Source organism: Chelonoidis abingdonii, chromosome 10 (genome assembly GCF_003597395.2).
Source record: "Chelonoidis abingdonii isolate Lonesome George chromosome 10, CheloAbing_2.0, whole genome shotgun sequence".
Lineage (NCBI taxonomy): Eukaryota > Metazoa > Chordata > Testudines > Testudinidae > Chelonoidis > Chelonoidis abingdonii.
In genome coordinates, this window is record NC_133778.1 from 46573601 (window position 1) to 46592035 (window position 18435).

The 18435-nt window shown below is 37.2% G+C and overlaps 1 protein-coding gene across 3 annotated transcripts in view; it reads left to right on the plus strand.

The window, feature by feature from the left end:
• FAP (fibroblast activation protein alpha) overlaps nucleotides 1-18435 on the plus strand; it is a 54647-nt gene that overhangs the window by 13108 nt on the left and 23104 nt on the right. For 2 of the 3 annotated variants that reach the window (XM_032803562.2, XM_032803563.2), the window contains exons 4-14: nucleotides 1234-1328; nucleotides 1460-1534; nucleotides 1786-1838; nucleotides 2757-2829; nucleotides 4162-4282; nucleotides 8012-8166; nucleotides 9105-9208; nucleotides 9543-9678; nucleotides 15744-15788; nucleotides 17438-17542; nucleotides 17624-17694. In XM_032803562.2, coding sequence (XP_032659453.1) covers nucleotides 1234-1328; nucleotides 1460-1534; nucleotides 1786-1838; nucleotides 2757-2829; nucleotides 4162-4282; nucleotides 8012-8166; nucleotides 9105-9208; nucleotides 9543-9678; nucleotides 15744-15788; nucleotides 17438-17542; nucleotides 17624-17694 — 1033 coding nt within the window. The remainder of the gene's footprint in view (nucleotides 1-1233; nucleotides 1329-1459; nucleotides 1535-1785; nucleotides 1839-2756; nucleotides 2830-4161; nucleotides 4283-8011; nucleotides 8167-9104; nucleotides 9209-9542; nucleotides 9679-15743; nucleotides 15789-17437; nucleotides 17543-17623; nucleotides 17695-18435) is intronic. The other variant, XM_032803564.2, reaches the window with a different exon arrangement.

An 18435-nucleotide genomic window follows, 5' to 3' on the forward strand; every position in this document is an offset into this window, starting at 1 on the left:
ATACTAGAAAATAAAGTTGGTTTAACTACATCAGTGAAGGGTGTGAAAAATCCATACCCCGCATGATGTAGTTAAAATGATCTAAGTGCCCATGTAGACAACTCTAGGTTGATGTAACAATTCTTCTGTCAGCCTAGCTACCACCTCTCAGGGAGGCGGATTATCTGTGCCAACAGGAGAAATGCTACAGCATCGCAGCAGTGCCGTTATAGCATTTTACATATAGACAAGCCTTCAGAAACATATTTTCTCTATGATGACTGTTGCTCTGAGTGAATGCTCACTGCTAAATTAAAGGTACAAAATCACAGCTCAAGCTCACCTTTCTATTGAAGAAATCTCAAGTATTTAACCCAATAGCAGAAAGAGGATTCTTATAATAGTTTCTGTTTTCTTAATCTTTTATCAATTTAGAGGACATTGTTTTACTGTACTTGTTTCCATTAGATGCACTGAACATTCAATTCTTAAAGAGCCTGTTTTATTTTATCTTTGGTTTCGCTGGGCTTTTATACTTCCAATAGACAGTGACTGATAATCTTTTACTTACGTACCCAACACTGCCACCCTTAGTTACGTTGAGCACTCTTGTCTGCTCTCTTATGATAGAAAATCCTATACTCTTGAAACTTGCAGAGTCTCTTTGAATGAGGCCTTTTGTTAAGGTTTTACATAGGAGTTAAGTATTTGGCTCTAAGTGAGTTCTTTAAAATAAATATATGAAGTTAAGTATTAAGTACCTGAGTTCAGTAGCACATGTGTAATTAAGCCAGAATTTGGCCCATATGATCCTTCTTTACACCATATTGTGCAGTGCTAGTATTATCTACAAAATCTGTATAAAATGGAGAATAGTCAAGTGAAATTCAAAGCCAGGATTTTGAATCTTCTTCCATTAGTGAGTTTAAATGAGATATCCTGTGTTACGGACCCTAAAATGGGTCAAATCCTGGCAAGTTTGGGCAGTCATAATTCAGAGCGGAAATTGGCTTCATAGCTATAAAGTAACTGCCATATCACTGGCTGTGCAGTGTAATTTCAGCACGTATCTGAGGGTCCAAAGGCCTGATCATTGATTGCATAATTTGGTGCTGTTATGGAATTACAAAATAAGGCAAAACTTATTTTTATACTGATTTCAACAGACATTTGTTCCTGAACTGCTCAACTGCCAAAGAGGGACTATACTCTGATGAACACTTTCACAATTTCACAATATCTTTTGACCAACAGGTCATGAATATCTTCATCAGACAGCAGAAGATAACATTATTCTCTATGATGTTGAAACTGAGGACTCAGCTACCATCTTGAGTAACGACACACTTGTATGTATCATTGCCATTTAAAAAATAAATAGAAGGTTGTTGTTTTAAAAACTCCCATGAAAATACAAATGGATTTAAATATTCAGATATTTAGTATGTGCTGGAATCTAATCAACTTCTCAATCTTTCAGAGAAAAGTTAATGCCTCAAACTATGCATTATCTTCTGATAAACAATTTATAATTCTGGAAAGTGATCACACAAAGGTAATTCTTTTTTTTCTTTTTTTTTTTTATTACTTGGCTGAAAATTCTGCCTTTTTAACATCTGATATTTTATAGGTTATGGTAATATATTACTCAACATGAGATCAAGAAGCATTAATAGTAGATTAGAGAGGTGAATTAAATTAAACAACCTTATAGCATGGAGTGTTGTGTAGGCCCAAGGGAAGTACTGAGAGGCATTATACCTCAGAGATGATAATATTTTTTTCTGGCTTACTCATTTTTTGCAGCTTTGGAGATACTCTTATACAGCATCATACCACATTTATGATCTTCAATACAGGTAAAGCCTGATACCTGTTTCTCATACTCTAGATGTGTGCTTACTAGCATTTCCATTAGAAAGCTCTCTTCTGATATTAGTATTGCACTGCGCTGTTGTTGCTTCAGTCTCTCAAGTTGCCTGCTGTTTACTTGATTAGCTGGTGCAAAATTCAGAAATTACCCTGAAAAAAATGTATGGTGGGAAAATCCCCCTATCTTTTCACCACTAGGCATCTTGGGTCTATCTGATCTGTGATTGCCTGAATCTCTGACAACTCAGAATTTTCTAGTCCCTCCTTCTGTCCTTTATCCATCTTCTTTATTTGATTTTTTCCTTCCATTCTGACTGCTCTCTTACATTGCTGGGAAGGTGCTGGCAGGGGGTGGCTGCAGCTTGGGTGCTGAGGAAAGCCATTGCACAAGGCACTGCAGCTGCTCTCCTGAAGTACACAGGCACTGCAGATGCCTCCTGCTGATGCTTTGCTGGCTCCTCATAGATGATACCACATGATAGGTCCATGGAACTTCCATGTGCTCACATGATTCACATGTCACTAGAGCCGATTCTAATAGTAATGCACACTGTACAGTATAGCAGATGACTTAGTTGCCTGTGCCATACTTGGACACAGCTTAAAACTGGCATTTCAGCTGTCGGACCAAGGGCTATCTGACGTGCGTACACAAAGTATGCTAGCGTATGCTGGCCCTTGTGCATGAGTCACATTATTTTATGCCTAACTGCTTGGTTTGCACAGCAAAGGCAAGCTTTCTGACACCGATTTTGCATTGTTCACAAAACAAAAGCTGTTAAAATATTGTACTTCTGTGCTTTTTCTTTAATCTGCCTTTTATATGTATGTACAATATTATGATCTGTTTGTAGGGCAGGCAATAGCCATTTCAACTTCTTTCCTTTTTTTTTTTTTTTTTTTAGTAATTTTGTAACAGAAAATCCACTTCCAAATAAAATTCAGTATATATCTTGGTCACCCGTTGGACACAAATTGGTCAGTAAAAATAATGAAGTGCTAGAATAATGTTACTTTTTGATGGAATAGAATTGATTTATTTGGTTATGTTGGTTTGCTTAATCCCTATTTTCACAGGCCTTTAAATTGTGTTTATCAACCATACTTAATAAAGAAAACAGTTTAGCTAGTCAGTGTGGAAGGGGGAACATAGAACAACCTTTTCTAGCCTAAAGCTTACGTTTTAACAGCTCATAAACAGTAAATAATACTTAACTTGCTATTGTCCCGTTATTTCTTTCATCAAGAACTTTGAACACAGTTTAGAGTTAAGACATTTTCTTAGTAAATCACTGACAAGCAGTTGCACTCTCACTGACCTCCAAATCGGACAGTGGAAGAAGAGAGGTCAAACAGGCTACATGCTTCACCTGAGAATTTTTTGCTGGTCATTTAAATTTCTATGCAATTGACATTTTACTTTTATGTTATTAAATCAAATATTTGTAGTATCAAGAGATGCAATTTTCTAAGAAATTTCTTATATTTTGGTTTGATGCAGCAGTCCTGGCACACCCTAAACTTCCATTGATTTTACTAACCTTTTGAGATGAACAAGGGCTGTAGGATCAGGCTCCTTTTTTGTAACAGAAATGGACAAACGGGTTCAGGTAAAATAAGAACCTTTGTTCAAATCTCAAACTGAATCAGAACTGAGTCTTTTCTAAATTTCCAGTAAAGTTTGATCATCTTTTAACATTTATATTATAGACTCATGTTTTATGCTACACTTGCTGGTCCCAGCTAGGACCAGAAATAGAAATGTCTGAAATCTCCCAAGAAAGCCTGTTCACCTGAGATTTCTAGCACAGCTGAAAAAGATACAAGAGTTTCAGAGTTTGAATGAGTTTCAAAGAGGACTGCAAGCTTTTAGGTGCTTATCCAAACCAAACTCATTTATGACTAATATTTCAGGACATTTTTTTCATTCAATGTATTTTCCAGTACAGCTCATGGGAGTTAGATGCCTGCATCAACAGTTTAAATAGAGCACTTTTTTTATATCGACAAAACTTCAGTGGAGTTACTGTGGATTTACACTGGTGTAACTGAGAGCAGAATTTGACCTTCAAATTGTAATGTACTTCCATTAGATCAAATCCAAACCTAGTCCCAAGGGAGGTACTAGGTTCTTGGGAAAATTTGCAAAGGCTTCAATTGTAATTTTACTTGACTAAGGATATCAGGATTTGGCCTATTATACTTTATTATCATTTCTAATGTATACACAATAGCATTGACTGTACAAAATTTGGTCAGACTTTTTTCTATAATTGTACATATTTCTAACGAATAAATTCTCATCTTTAGGCATATGTGTATAAGAATAATATCTTTTTGAAACTATATCCTGAAGATCGATCTATTAAAATAACTAGTAATGGAAAAGAGAATGTAATATTTAATGGAATTCCTGACTGGGTCTATGAAGGTAAGTTAATATTGAAAACTGCATTAAACAAAGCAGGGTTTGGTCAGAACTTAGGTGGGAAAACACCAAGCAACATCTAAGTGCAGCAAGAAATGGTGTTGGTGATTTAGTATTTTGCAATCTTCTCTCTAAGTCAGTAGTGAGCCTGTTTATGCACATGATGTGCCTATCACCTTGGTAACTAAGCACTGTCCATGAGCCAGTGAGGGTCCCAGTTTCAAATGAGACGTGAAATCAAGAGCCTGTGATCATCCAAAATACCATGTCACATTTCATAAGAGTAGAGATGTTAGCCACAGTGTCCTGGCAAAATTTCAACCCAGGAAACTACATTCTCTGCAGTTAAATTTTGCCTATAGCTTCAGTTAGATAAGTTACTTCTCACTTTCCTCCCCTAAAATCTCTGGTGTTGTGCAAGTTGGTGCTGCATTTAGAGCTCAGAGTTTGCTACATTTTGGCTGTGAGTTTCTGCCAGGTTAGGACATCTGTAATTTTCACTGAGGATTCACAATGGACTTTCTTCCTTAGGTGGCCTCCAGCAGGAGCTATGCCAGCAAAAGCCACTCTAGACCATGGGCTGAATTTAGCCCTTTGTAAATATTCCTTTCATCCACTGTTGTCTGATTTCATCCTGTAGTGCCCTTTTAGGGTAGCAGTGTTTAGCTGGTACAACTATCCACTCCTTATCAATGCAAGGAAGCGTGGGCCTTATTTTTGTGGCTCCATGCCAACCCTTTTATTCCTCATTTTTCACAATTCCTTTTCCTCCTAACACAAAAAAGTATCTCTACTAGATAGACTCATCTTCCCTTCCTTAGAGCTCATCCTGTGGATGACAAGAACCCAGTGCCCTTTGGAGCACTGGTTCCTCTTGAACTGATCAGGAAGCTAGAACAGCAGAGTATGTGCAAAAGTTTTCCGTTGAAAAACAACACTTCCACTTCAAGTCTTATGGTGACTTAAAACCACGATCAAGATTCAGACTCAGTCCAGCAGGAAGTAGCTTGATTTGCTACCACAAAGCAATTGGGCTGGCCTATTAATAAGTATATTTGCCTGAGCTAATCTTTTGTAAAACAGTACCCGTCTTGAGCCTGGCACAATTATATGGACCCAAAGATTGGTGGGCTTGTAGTACTTTTGAGATTATCTTTCAGCTTTTTGTTTCACGATATGCCAATGACGTTCTGATGTCTCACCATATCAGCATACCCTGCCCTGTGTTGTTCCTTATACGCAAACAAGTATAGGCAAAAGATGGGTTTCACCACTTGTAACTAGAAAAGTGCAAAAGTAAGGTTGAACAGAAAAGTATACTGATACTGCAAAATCTTGTCAATATATAGGGATAGCTCAGTGGTTTGAGCACTGGCCTATTAAACCCAGGGTTGTGAGCTCAATCCTTGAGGGGGCCACTTAGGGATCTGGGGCAAAATCAGTACTTGGCCCTGCTAGTGAAGGCAGGGGGCTGGACTCAATGACCTTTCAAGGTCTGTTCTAGGAGATAGGATATCTCCATTAATTTTTTTTTTTTACATATAGGAGGGAGTTTTAGAGGTCTGGATAGGTGCCTTGTTTCATGGGTCTCAGCAGTTTGTAATAAATCCTACATATTGGGAAATGATTACTAATAATGGCCTCCTTTTTATTCTGTTGCAATAGAGCAAGGGGGCACTAAAATTGAAGAGTAGAACGCTTAGAATTGGTAAAAGGACATGTATTTTTACACATCATATAATTAATCTATGGATTTCACTGCTCCAGTAGGTCATGGAAATGCATTCTGTAGCTTTATTTTATAAAGGAGTGGGGAAAATGTTATGACATTTAATATCTGTAGTTGTACAAGTGGTGATAATGATACTAGTACCCAGACTTATTGCTTCAGGGCATAAATCATTTACCTGTCCAGATCAAGAAGGAATATCCTATCTTCCTCCCCGCTCAACCTCATGCATAGCATTGCATAAAAGTCCAGGTTCGTTATTAGTTTCTGCCTTTTTCTGGCTAATCCCAGTACCTGACCAGATAAACCAGTGGTGCAGAATGAAAATCTTTTTTTGGTGTTTAGGAACAGAATGAATCGGCTTATAAAAATCAACGATGAACCAATTTGTTACGGTATTTTTCTGATAGGAAACATGAGCTTTTAATGTACTGCCCATAATTTATTTTTCCTCAGAGCAGTGCTTTGAATAAAGGGAGGATATTTTCCCGTCAGTTTCCCCCTGATTCCCATGCTCACTACCCCTTCCTTCTTTCCTGATCACAGCCATAATTCGTTGCCTCCTTCAAACATAGTGACTGCATTTATGCTGTTCCCAGTGGTTGGGACAGCCTCACAATTACTGTTCACTAGGTCCAATCCTTCATTTTCTTCAAAGTCCACTTCTAAAAGCAGTCCATGAAGCATTCCAGCTATAATGAACATTATTATGCACTGGATGATATTAACGCTTCTTTATGTAGATACAGATCTGAACCATAGCACTGGATCTGAACACCCTCACTATTGGGAGTTTAAACATTGTGGCTTGGGCACATTTTTATAATGTATAAACAAAATTCTGGATTGAAACTTGCTTAAATTTGGGGGGGATCTGAACTTTGCAGATAAGACTCATGTCTTTTTTATGCTTATTTAATGGCAATGACACCCAGTGGGAGTTTTGACTTCAATGCGAGCAGGATTTGGCTCTTAGGCTTCAATGCATCAAGACACTTAACCATATATATAACTTTAAGCATATGAACAGCTGACTTAAATGGGTCTATTTGCATTGTAACCTTTTGTAACTTTTATGTTGAAATGTTCCCAATGAATATTAAGTTGTTAAAGATAAGGGTGCAATAAAACATAATTTAGTTTTCAGGTTCGAGCCTCTAGGTTGGTTACAAAAAAAAGTATTTAGTAGATGACCACAAAGCAACAGTTTGAATGATAAAATTAAATGTTATTCAAAACAAAAATTATTAGTTACTCAAACAGATGTGCACTTATAACTTGCACAATACTGCAGTTATACTTACACTCAACAATGTGTTAATGAGTGATCATCAGTCCACTGAAAGCAGAGTGAAGTCCAGCCTTATAATCCTGGAATCTAACGGTACCCATCTGATGTTAATTGGAGCTCTCCCCGGTAGCAACAAAACTACTCTTATAATACTAATTAACATTAAACCTACCCATTGCCACCTTCACATTTCTGCCAACCCCTTATTGGTTCTTTACATTACACATGATTTAAATTAACATCTGCACCAATGTCTTCCCCCTAAATAATAGATAGCATTTTAATAAAACATTCACAATTCTTAAAATCACTCAGTAAAGTCCATGCTAAACCCAGTCATAACTGAAACATAGCCACAAGATAGCCTTTGGTCATGTCCTCACTAACTTCAATTTTCCCATTTTACTATCTCCAATTTACCTCTAACTTTTCTCACACTAGTCATCTCAATTTTCCCTACTCCTCTATACTTAGGCTAACTTAAATCAAAACCAAATTTCTACTTAACATAGACTACAGCATGCGGAAGTTATTAATGTTCTTAAGTGCTTTTCAGAGTCAAGATCTTTCTTATATAGCACTGTTCTCTTGTTGAGGAGTGATGAGTACACTGATGGCAAGATGTAATTTTAGGTGCTATTTCTTTGTTAGATCATGTTGCTTTGTTAGGTCATAAATGATGAGCTGTAACTAACATATACATTTTTTTTAGAGGAAATGCTTGGTGCGAAATATGCTCTGTGGTGGTCTCCAAATGGAAAGTTTATAGCATATGTAGAATTTAATGATACTGACATACCAGTTATTGAATATTCATATTATGGTGAGGATCAATATCCTAGAAAAATAACTATTCCATATCCAAAGGTATGTTTCTTATTTTAAATGGGTGTCATTTAATTCCCCTTGGTTTGTAAATGAGTTGTGATGACTTTTAAATAGAGACACCCAAAATGTGCATGAAAATTGTTTGTACTGCTGTGGAGCAGTGTTTAATCCTGGTCTGTCTTAGAATTAATTTAAGAAAGTAAACTTGAGCCCCAACCCTGCAAAGACATAAACATGTGTATAACTTTATACACATGGGAGTAGTCCCAATGAAATAAATGGAACTACTCATGGAAGTACAGTTAAGCACATGCATAAAAGTTAGGAGGATCTGGGCCTTACTTTGCTTTCCTACCTGATGTATCTATTGTGTTGCTTAACAATGTCTTTATCATAACATATTGTATTGAAAAAAGCCTACATTGCACTGAGAAATAAGAGGATGTGAGATCTCAAATTTATTTAAATCCTTTAGGGGCCTGATCCAAAGCCCATTGACTTCAAGTCAGTCAGGTTCTCACTGACTTAAATGGGCTTTGGTTCAGGCCTCATATCTGTAGTTCCAAATATAAGGCCAAGTTGTTTGTTCTGTCTTGGAGATCTCCTATGACCGTAACGGGAGTCTTCTGCCCAAAAATGAGGCACTATACGTTCTACATTGTACACAGGAGAGAAGAACTTCCACCTAATCTCATGTGTTCTACCCCCAAGCTATCTGGATGGACGTTGAATTAGATAATTTGTTTTCTTCTTGATGCATGAACTAATGCTAAGTGGAATAACAAATTGTCACAGTGAGTTACTCCAGATTTACACTAGTTTAAGGAAGATCAAAATCTGCCCCATTATGTTCAGTAATATCAATATTTCAAATACTTTAAATTGTTTTCTTGCAAGAAAAGATGTTAATTTTTTTAAATGGTAACTAATCCTCCAGAGCTTGATTTGAATAACCTGGTAATACATTTCCTTTGAAGGCTGGGGCTAAAAATCCTACCGTTAGAGTGTTTATTGTAGACACTACTAAACATGAAGGTTTAGTTCCTAAGGAAGTACCTGTTCCTGCAGTGATAGCATCAAGGTAGTGTGTTCTCAAATTCATCTTCTTTTCCTTTTCTTTCTGTTTAGTGTTAAATGATGGGACCTCTCATTTTCTTTTCTGGAGGTTCTGTTCTGTATGCTGCAGCTTCATATTTATGGATCTGGAGCTAATCTGAAGTTTTAGATACTGCCTTTACTGGTTCATACGTTATGCAGTTCACAATTCTTGTTCACATAGGGCCGAATCCAGCACCATTGAAGTCAATGGGAGATTTCCCGTTGTCTTCAATAGAGCAAAATTGGGGCCATAATGGATGCAATAGCAATAGCCCTTTTATATACTGTAATAACCAGCTTTCATTCTTTGTTTTTAGTGATCACTATTTCACTTGGCTCACTTGGGTAACAGATAATAGAATTGGCGTGCAATGGCTAAAGCGAATCCAGAATTTTTCTGTCTTAGCTGTATGTGATTTCCAAGAAAACTCCAATTCCTGGTACTGTCCAGAGGTACTGCACATTGAAATATATGCTTAACATTGCTGTGAAAACAAATTTACAGTTGAAGTTACAGAACTTTGAATATAGATTCACAGATTTCTGAGGCCATAAGGATCCATTAGATCATCTAGCCCAGTGGCTCTCAACCTTTCCAGACTATTGTACCCCTTTCAGAAGTCTCATTTGTCTTGCATACCCCCAAGCTTCACCTCACTTAAAAAACTACTTGCTTACAAAATCAGACATAAAGATACAAACGTGTGTCAGCACACTATTACTGAAAAAATTGCTTACTTTCTCATTTTTTACCATATAATTATAAAATAAATTGACTGGAATATCAATATTGTACTTACATTTCAGTGTATGGTGTATATAGAGCCGTATAAACAAGTCGCTGTCTATATGAAATTTTAGTTTGTACTGACTTTACTAGTGCTTTTTATGTAGCCTGTTGTAAGGCAGATATCTAGATGAGCTGATGTACCCCTGGAAGATGTCTGCATATCCAGGGGTATCTGTACCCCTGGTTGAGAACCACTGATCTAGCCTGACCTCCTGTATAATGCAGGCCATAAAGCTTCCCCCAGTTACCCCTGTATTGAGCCCTATCATATGTGATTTATTAAAACATATCTTCCGGAAAGGTATTCGTCATGATCTGAAAACATCAAGAAATGAAGAATCTTCCACTTTCCTTGGTTGTTTGTTCCATTAGTTCAGTGATATTTAACCTGTCGTCTGCAGATCCCTGGGGGTCCACAGATTATGTCTAAGATTTCCAAAGGGGACCACACCTCCATGCAAAATTTTGTAGGGTTTCACAAATGAAAAAAAGTTGAAAGACACTGCATTAGTTAATCACTCTCACTGTTAAACTAAATACAGTAACTCCTCACTTAATGTCGTCCCAGTAGTGTTGTTTCATTGCTGATCAATTAGAGAACATGCTCGTTTAAAGTTGCACAATGCTCCCTTATAACGTGCGTCTGATGAAGTGGGTATTCACCCACAAAAGCTTATGCTCCAATGGGTGGGAATGGGGCTTATGCTCCAATACATCTGTTAGAGCAGCCTGTTGGAGCTAGCTGGTGGGGGCTTGGAACCAGGGTCCACCAGCAGCCCCCCATCAGGCAGCCCCCCTATCAGGTGTGTGGCAGCCACCCAGAAGGCTATCAATTGCCAGGCAGTTCAGCTGTCCCTCCCTCCACTGCCATGTGCTGCTCCTGCCCTTTGCCTTGGAGCTGCTCCTGAGAGCCTCCTGCTTGCTGGGAGGGGAGGGTAACAGGGGGGAGAAAGAGGGGTTCTAATGTCAGGGTGTCCTGCCTCCCCTGTTCCTTTATCCCATCTCCAATGCGCAGTGGGGAGACACAACAGGGCTCAAGAGGGAGGGAGCTTGCTGGCAGCAGCTGCTGTCTCAACTTGCTGATCTAATTAAAAAGGCAGTGTACTTAGAGTGGGGTTGGTGTACTTAAAGGGGAAATGTAAGTCTCTCACACACACACAAACACACATGGTGTGTGAGGGCTCACCCATGTGCTAGTTCATCATTTAGCAGTAAGTCATTCCCTGGGAAATATCCCTCCCTCTTCCACCCTCCGACTCCACCACCTCAGCCAAGCTTCACAATCATCATTGCTGTGTACAGTATTAAATAGTTTGTTTGATTTATTTTAACAATTTTATTTTATTTATTTATTGGTGAAAAAAATTTCCCTGGAACCTAACCACCTATATTTACATTAATTCTTATGGGGAAAGTGAATTCACTTAACATCATTTCATTTAAAGTAGCATGTTTCAGGAACATAACTACAATGTTAAGCGAGGAGTTACTGTAAGTAATAATCTAGAACTAATGGTGAATTATTTCATGATACTGTGACACCTTTGCAAAGTAAATAAATAAATAAAATCTAGCTACAAAGCAAAAAACCTAATTGTCAGTACTGTGTTTTCAAAGAGTTTAAATAAAACACAAAACAGATATCCACTGACTTCAAAACTATTGGGTTTAATTCTTCTCTTTATTTCTGAGCCAGAAGATCTCCTCACAGGGAAGAGCCTAATTGTGAAAAAAATGCATCCACTTTATGTGCTTTGGAAGTTTATGTTAAGGCTGTATTTGAATCACTAAATTACTTCAGTTGGAATAGTTCAAAACTATGTACATTAAGATTGAGAGGAAGACGTACAGAGATGAGAGAGCTGTGGTCAACATTTCTCTGATAAATTTCATACAGATGCCCCCAAAAATGGTTACACTGAAGTGCATTAATTTCAGTATGGAAGACACATTCATGCTCCTGCAGTCAAAAGTCTCTCATAATGGGCATAAATCTTGTTTCTAGAGATTATGTTAAACCATTCATAAATATTCACTTCAGGTTGAAGCTTAGGGTATATAGAATCAAGCAACCAATTTTATACAGGAAGAAGTTTTTTGTCTGTTTTGTGCAATTATTTTTGTTATTTTATATAATTCAAATATAAAAGGACATGACATTTCAATTTACTCAAATGAACTTTGAGTAAATGTACAGCAGATATTGCTGAGACTTTAAAAGGATGTTAAGTTTCAGTCCTGCAAAGCTTATGCATACAAGTAACTTTTCATACATGAATAGTTCCATTGGGACAATTCAGACACAGTAATGTAAAGTTACTCATATGCAATTTGCAGATCAGAGTCCTATAAGTCAGTGGTTCTCAGCCAGGGGTACATGTACCCCTGGGGGTATGCAGAGGTCTTCCAGGAGGTACATCAGCTCATCTAGATATTTACCTAGTTTTACAACAGCCTACATAGAAAGAACTAGCAAAGTCAGTATAAACTAAAATTTCATAGACAATGACTTGTTTATACTGCTCTATATACTATACACTAAAATGTAAGTACAATATTTATATTCTAATTGATTTATTTTATAATTCTATGGTAAAAATGAGATAGCAATTTTCCAGTAATAGTGTGCTGTGACACTTTTGTATTTTTATGTCTCATTTGATAAGATTTTAAGTGAGGTGAAACTTGGTACACAAGACAAACCAAACTCTTGAAAGGGGTACAGTAGTCTGGAAAGGTTGAGAGCCACTGCTATAAGCAATTTTACATTTCCAAAAAAGGCCATTTTCATTATATAACAGATTCAATCAGATTTTCCTTAAAATTGAATCTGTGTCCCATCAATAAGAGACGTGTTTTGAGGATTAAAGTTTCTATAGAAAATTGAAAGTATTTAGAAACATCAAGGGATTAAGGGGTCTACCAGCAAGATGCTGATCATTCTGGCCTTGATCCAGGAAAGCACATAAGCACATGTGCTTAACTTTAAGCATGTAAATGACTTCAATAGGACTAATTCCATTTAAAGTTAAGCATGTGCTTAAGTGCTTTGCTGGATTGGGGCCAAAGTGATCAGCATCTTTCAGGATTGTGGTCACAATCCTTGTTTAATTGTGTTGATGCTTTCATAATACTTTGTTTATACAGTTACACAGTGCTTTTATCATATTAAAGTTTGCACAAATAGCCAATTGAAGGCATGTGAACAGATGGGAGTGCTGCATTAGCTCTATTTGTCCTGAAGAAGTGCATCTCTGTGCATTTCCACGGGCAAAAACAGTTCCATCTCTGCTTTGTTTTCAGATTAAACCAAGGGCATAAAGTACAATTAATGTGCTGTGCTTTATGCATTTTAAAATAATATATTTTACAATTAATTTCTAAAGCCCTGATCCAGCAAACACTCATGCACGTGTTTATCTTTTATTTATGTGAATAGTCCCATAGAAGCCAATTTAATTTCAATGGAACTACTTGTGTGAGTAAAAGTTGTGTGTGTGTTTGCAGGATTGAGGCCTATGAAAACATGTTGTTGTGAGCCGGAGGCTTACAAATAATACTTAAGCTTTTGAGTAACTTTACACATAAGAGTGGTCCCATAGGAGTCCATGAGATTACTTGTGTGAGAAAAGTCACACAGATGCTTACGTATTTGTGGGCTCAAGGCCTTAATTAAAAAAAGAGGCAAATAAATCAGGAATGCAGAGGTAAAGCTTTACTTACATCCTTAAGTCTTTGGAGGTTTGTCCCTTACAAAAGGTTGCTTATTTCATAAACAAATTTGTTTTGAACAATTTTCTATTTGGCATTGATTTAAAGTTTTTCTTCAGAATGCATAGATGTAAATCTGCCTTTTTAAGCACAGGAACTTAAGTAACTTTGCTCACATGAGTAGTCCCACGAAAATTGCTCATATGCTTAAGCTCTTGCTGATCAGGCCCTAAGTTGTGAGCTGACTGTAAGATGCCAGTGGGCAGAATTGCACAAAGTTAAATTGAATGTTATTTTACTTGTAGACTTATTAACTTGAAAAATTTTACCCTTTCTGTTTGCATTTTTCCTGTTAATAAGAAACAAAGCCAAGAATCTGAGTTAACTATTCAACAGAGTGCTGCATAATGATTCCATCTTGCAAGGTGTTGAGTGCTTCTCTGAGGTGCTGAATGCCTTCAACCCCCACTAAAGTCAGTGGGAGTTAAGGGTGCATAGCACCTTGTAGGATTGACAGGAGGAGGAAAAGGCACAATTCTGAATGTTAATTGAGACACTACATTAAGGATAAGAAATCTTTTCTTCTGAGAGCTAATTTGGGTATGTGCATTTCACAGGGCTCCAGATTGTGAAGAAATGTTCCATTAAATGAACAGTTTAAAAAAAAAACCCTAATCTAAAATTAAAAAACTTATAAATCTATTGCATGCAGAATTGTTAGCATTAACCAGTAAATAATTTAGTTCCATCTAACAATCAGGACATTACAGTCTGCAGTGAAAAAGTCATTAAAAACTATTGGAAATGCATTGGAAACTTTCTAAGTCAAACACAAATCAAAGCCTAAAAATGTAAAAGGATCATTAGAGCTAATAAAATAACTGATCTGAATACATTCTAAATCTGTACAAGCCATTTTTTAAAAGTCAACACAAAATATTGTAAGGGCCTAAATCCTGAAAATCCTTATTGATACGAGGACTTCCAGAGACCCACATTTTCAAAAGTGACTGGAGATTTTCAGCGTCTAAATTCTGCACATTAGTCCTTAATTCTAATTCTTGTGTACCCAACTGAAACACCTTAGAGAGGTTGAGCACCTGTTATGTCAAAATCCAGTCATATTATGGTATCTCAAGTTGGGCACCCAAATACTGAGATGCCCAAAATCACTAGTCACTTCTGAAAAATGCAACCATTGATTCTATAAATATGAATTATGTTAAAAGAGGAATATATTTTAGTTGACTTTAGTGGGACTATTCACACAAATTAGAGTCCCCAGAATCTCTCTGCAGAGTAGTGAAGAGTTTTCTCTCCAGACTGCTGAGAGTTCTAATGCCATGGAGGAAGCAGACCAGAGTCTGATCTGTTATATTGCTGTGAAGCTAGAGTTACTCCACTGAATTAAATGGAATATCTCTGCATTTACAACTGTGTAAATAAATGAATCCAGAATATGATCCTATGCGTTTAGTCTCTGCCAGAGGAGAAAAGGAGAAAGAATTCCCCATTGCTCATCAGTGCCCCATTGTGCTTGGGTATAAAAGGCTCCTACAACAGTGTGATCTGATGTAGCTTATGTGCTGCAGTATATACAGTCTATTAGAAAAGTTCAGGTGTAAATTTGAAAATGAACCTAAAATACAGGCTCCATTCCTCAGCTGATGTAAATCAGCATCACTCCACTGAAGTCAGTGGAACTATGCCAAATTACCCACATTTTTAACATTAATAGTCCTGAAAGGATTGATTTTTAATGAAAAATTAACTGAGATAAAATAGCCATTAATTCTAGCTTTTATTGATTGTTATGATACAAAAATTTTGTCAGATATCCTTCTAGGTTTCCTGGAATGTGTTATTTCAGCAGTGATTTGAATTTAGTCCTAAAATCCTTCCACAGTGTCAGTTTGCAGTTCCATATTTATTTGAAGAACTTTCCTGTCCATGAATAAATTGTGCTCTTCTCTTTCCTACACATCCTAAAGGTTTTGCCCTTCATTTTGTTTTTCAGAATCGGCAGCATGTAGAAGCGAGTCAGACAGGATGGGCTGGTGGAGTAGGGTTTTTGTTGTCTTTTACTATAATTTAATGAAAAGCTACAATAATTTACTTATCTTCACAATAATGTTGTAAATATGAATAAGCTGACATCATACTCTGTCATGGAATATATATATATATAGAACACTACACCTGATGCATTTTAAGGATGGGATTTTCAATGTGCCTGAGGGAGGTAGTGCCCATCTCCCATTGACTTTGCAAATCTCAGTCTTAATGACTTTGGGCTATACTGAAATTATGGAAATCACATCCACATAAGTGAGAAGGAACTAAGTGCACAGTGCCAGGAGTGGCTGCAAGAGGCATTCTGCTGGCAGAGGACGTAGATAAAGAAAGTTCCTTTGGCATCACTGGGCAGCTCCTATTCCTCTGGACATACCTATAATAAATATATTTCTGAAATGTAAACAGTGTTTTCAGAGTACAATTTTAGTGAAAAGTGCTGCTCTTCTTCACCAAGAGAGAAGCCTTTGAAGCCAGAGACCAGAAACCTGTGGGTAACTGATACTTGCTTTCTACTGCAAATACATCAATATAAGTATCTATGTCCAATAGCTCTCACAGCATTCGGATATCTATCTATCTATCTATCTATACATACATACATACATACATACATACATAGTTTCTATGTCCTATATATATGTCTATTACTCCTCAAGCATGACAAGGTCAATTACCAAGATTCAATCAAGCAGTGTCTGGGTCTTCTTACACTGGTCTTAATTGAAAACTTCAATTTGCAGTACACACAGTCCTATTATTTGAGATAAATACTATGCACCTACAGGGATAAGACACTCTATTTGATCCCCTTTTCCTTATCTTCACTTTTGGATTAATGATGATGGGTTGCTATAAGAACTAATAGAAACTGCACAAAATAATTTTGCTTTATTCTTTATGGGGGGTTTCATGGTTTAGGATGATTAATAATGGAATACAGAACAATTTAGCTCTGGGGTCACAGGTTCAAATACAGCTCAAGTCAACAGTGTTGGAAAGTCATAGGACCTAATGAGTGTCTGATGGCATATGTGAAACGGGTTGGTGGCTTCAGACCATTTTCTGTGAGACCATTTTCTCTTATTTAAACAATAAAAATCACAGTTGGCAGTAACTGGCTCCCGTGTTAACTGTCTCAGCAGAGACCAAGGTTTGAGCAGGAATAGAGATTGAACTGTCTTTATACCCAAACAGGACTGAAGCATATTGGTGGGCAGAGTGGAGAAGCTTGGACAACCTCTGCCCCGTGCTTGTGTACAAACAGAAAGCTTTAGTCACCAGGACTATTAGTCCAAGCATCTTTCACAAATACTAATTTTATTCAAAAACTTTTATTTTTAAAAATCACCAACTCTGACTATAATTAAAAAATGACTAAATTAAAAAATTGATAAAACCCAACACACACACACACACACAAAATAATCCCACCTGCATGAAGCAGAAAGCATGTGTACATGTTGGCAGGCATTGTGACCAGTTACCAATTAAGAAATTTGACAAAATATACACTGTGATAAAAAGGAAGGACAGTTAAAGCACACTCTGGTTGCTTTAATGTACATATTGTAAACTGTGCATATTATAAACTGCTCAAAAAGCCTGGTTGTTTTTGTTTCTGTTCCTTTGTTTCAGTTCTTCGTTTCAACACCATATTTTACTTCAGACACCACTTCATACTACAAAATTTTTAGTGATAAGGCTGGTTATAAACATATTCATTACATCAATGGCTCAGTGGTATGTCAAACAAAGAATTATCCTCAGTAAATTCCTATATTGTAGGTTCCTGAAATAACCTTGCAATATCTTGTTTTATAGGAAAATGCAATACCAATTACAAATGGACAATGGGAGGCGATATACATTTTCAGAGTAACGGATGATGCAATGTAAGTATTCTACAGAGCAGAGCCTGTTGTTTATGTGCTGTTTGCTCTCCTTAAGAAAGTACTACAATTATATTGATTTTTTCAGGGTTCCATTAGTCTCATTGGACCCTGATATTCAAAGGGGCAGGTGCCTGGGACCTGTGCAATTTTACTAGAATTACCACAGCTGTGTACAGAAATCAGGTATTTGGGTATGTGTCGTAGCTTCCTACTCAGATTTGAACCTTAGCGTTCATAAACTGAGAAGCTAGCATGAAACTCCCCCAAGCTTATTACCAGCTTGGATCTGATCTCGCTGCCACCAGCCAGGAATTTCCAGGGTCTGACTCCCTCTCTGGTCTCCCAAAACCTTCTCTGGGGGACCCCAAGACTCAGAAACCCTGAGTCTCACACCAAAGGGAAAACAACCTCCTCCCCTTGTCTCCTCTTTATCTCATCCCCAGCTCTCCCTCCCTGGGTTATCCTGGGCGATACTGTACTTAAACTCCTTGAATGCAAAACAGAGAGGGCAATTTACCTTCCCTCCTCCTTCCTCCCCTGAGGCTATGCATTCAAACCTAGTCAAGCTAACACAAAGAGATTTCCCCCTCCCTTCGTTCCTTAGCCTTAACCAGAGAAAAAACCTCAAATAGGTTTTAAAAAGAAAACTTTATATAAAAAAGAAAGAAAAAAGACATAAACATATAAACTCTGCATCAAAATGGCAAATACAGAGCTATCGCTTATAAGAAAATATGAATA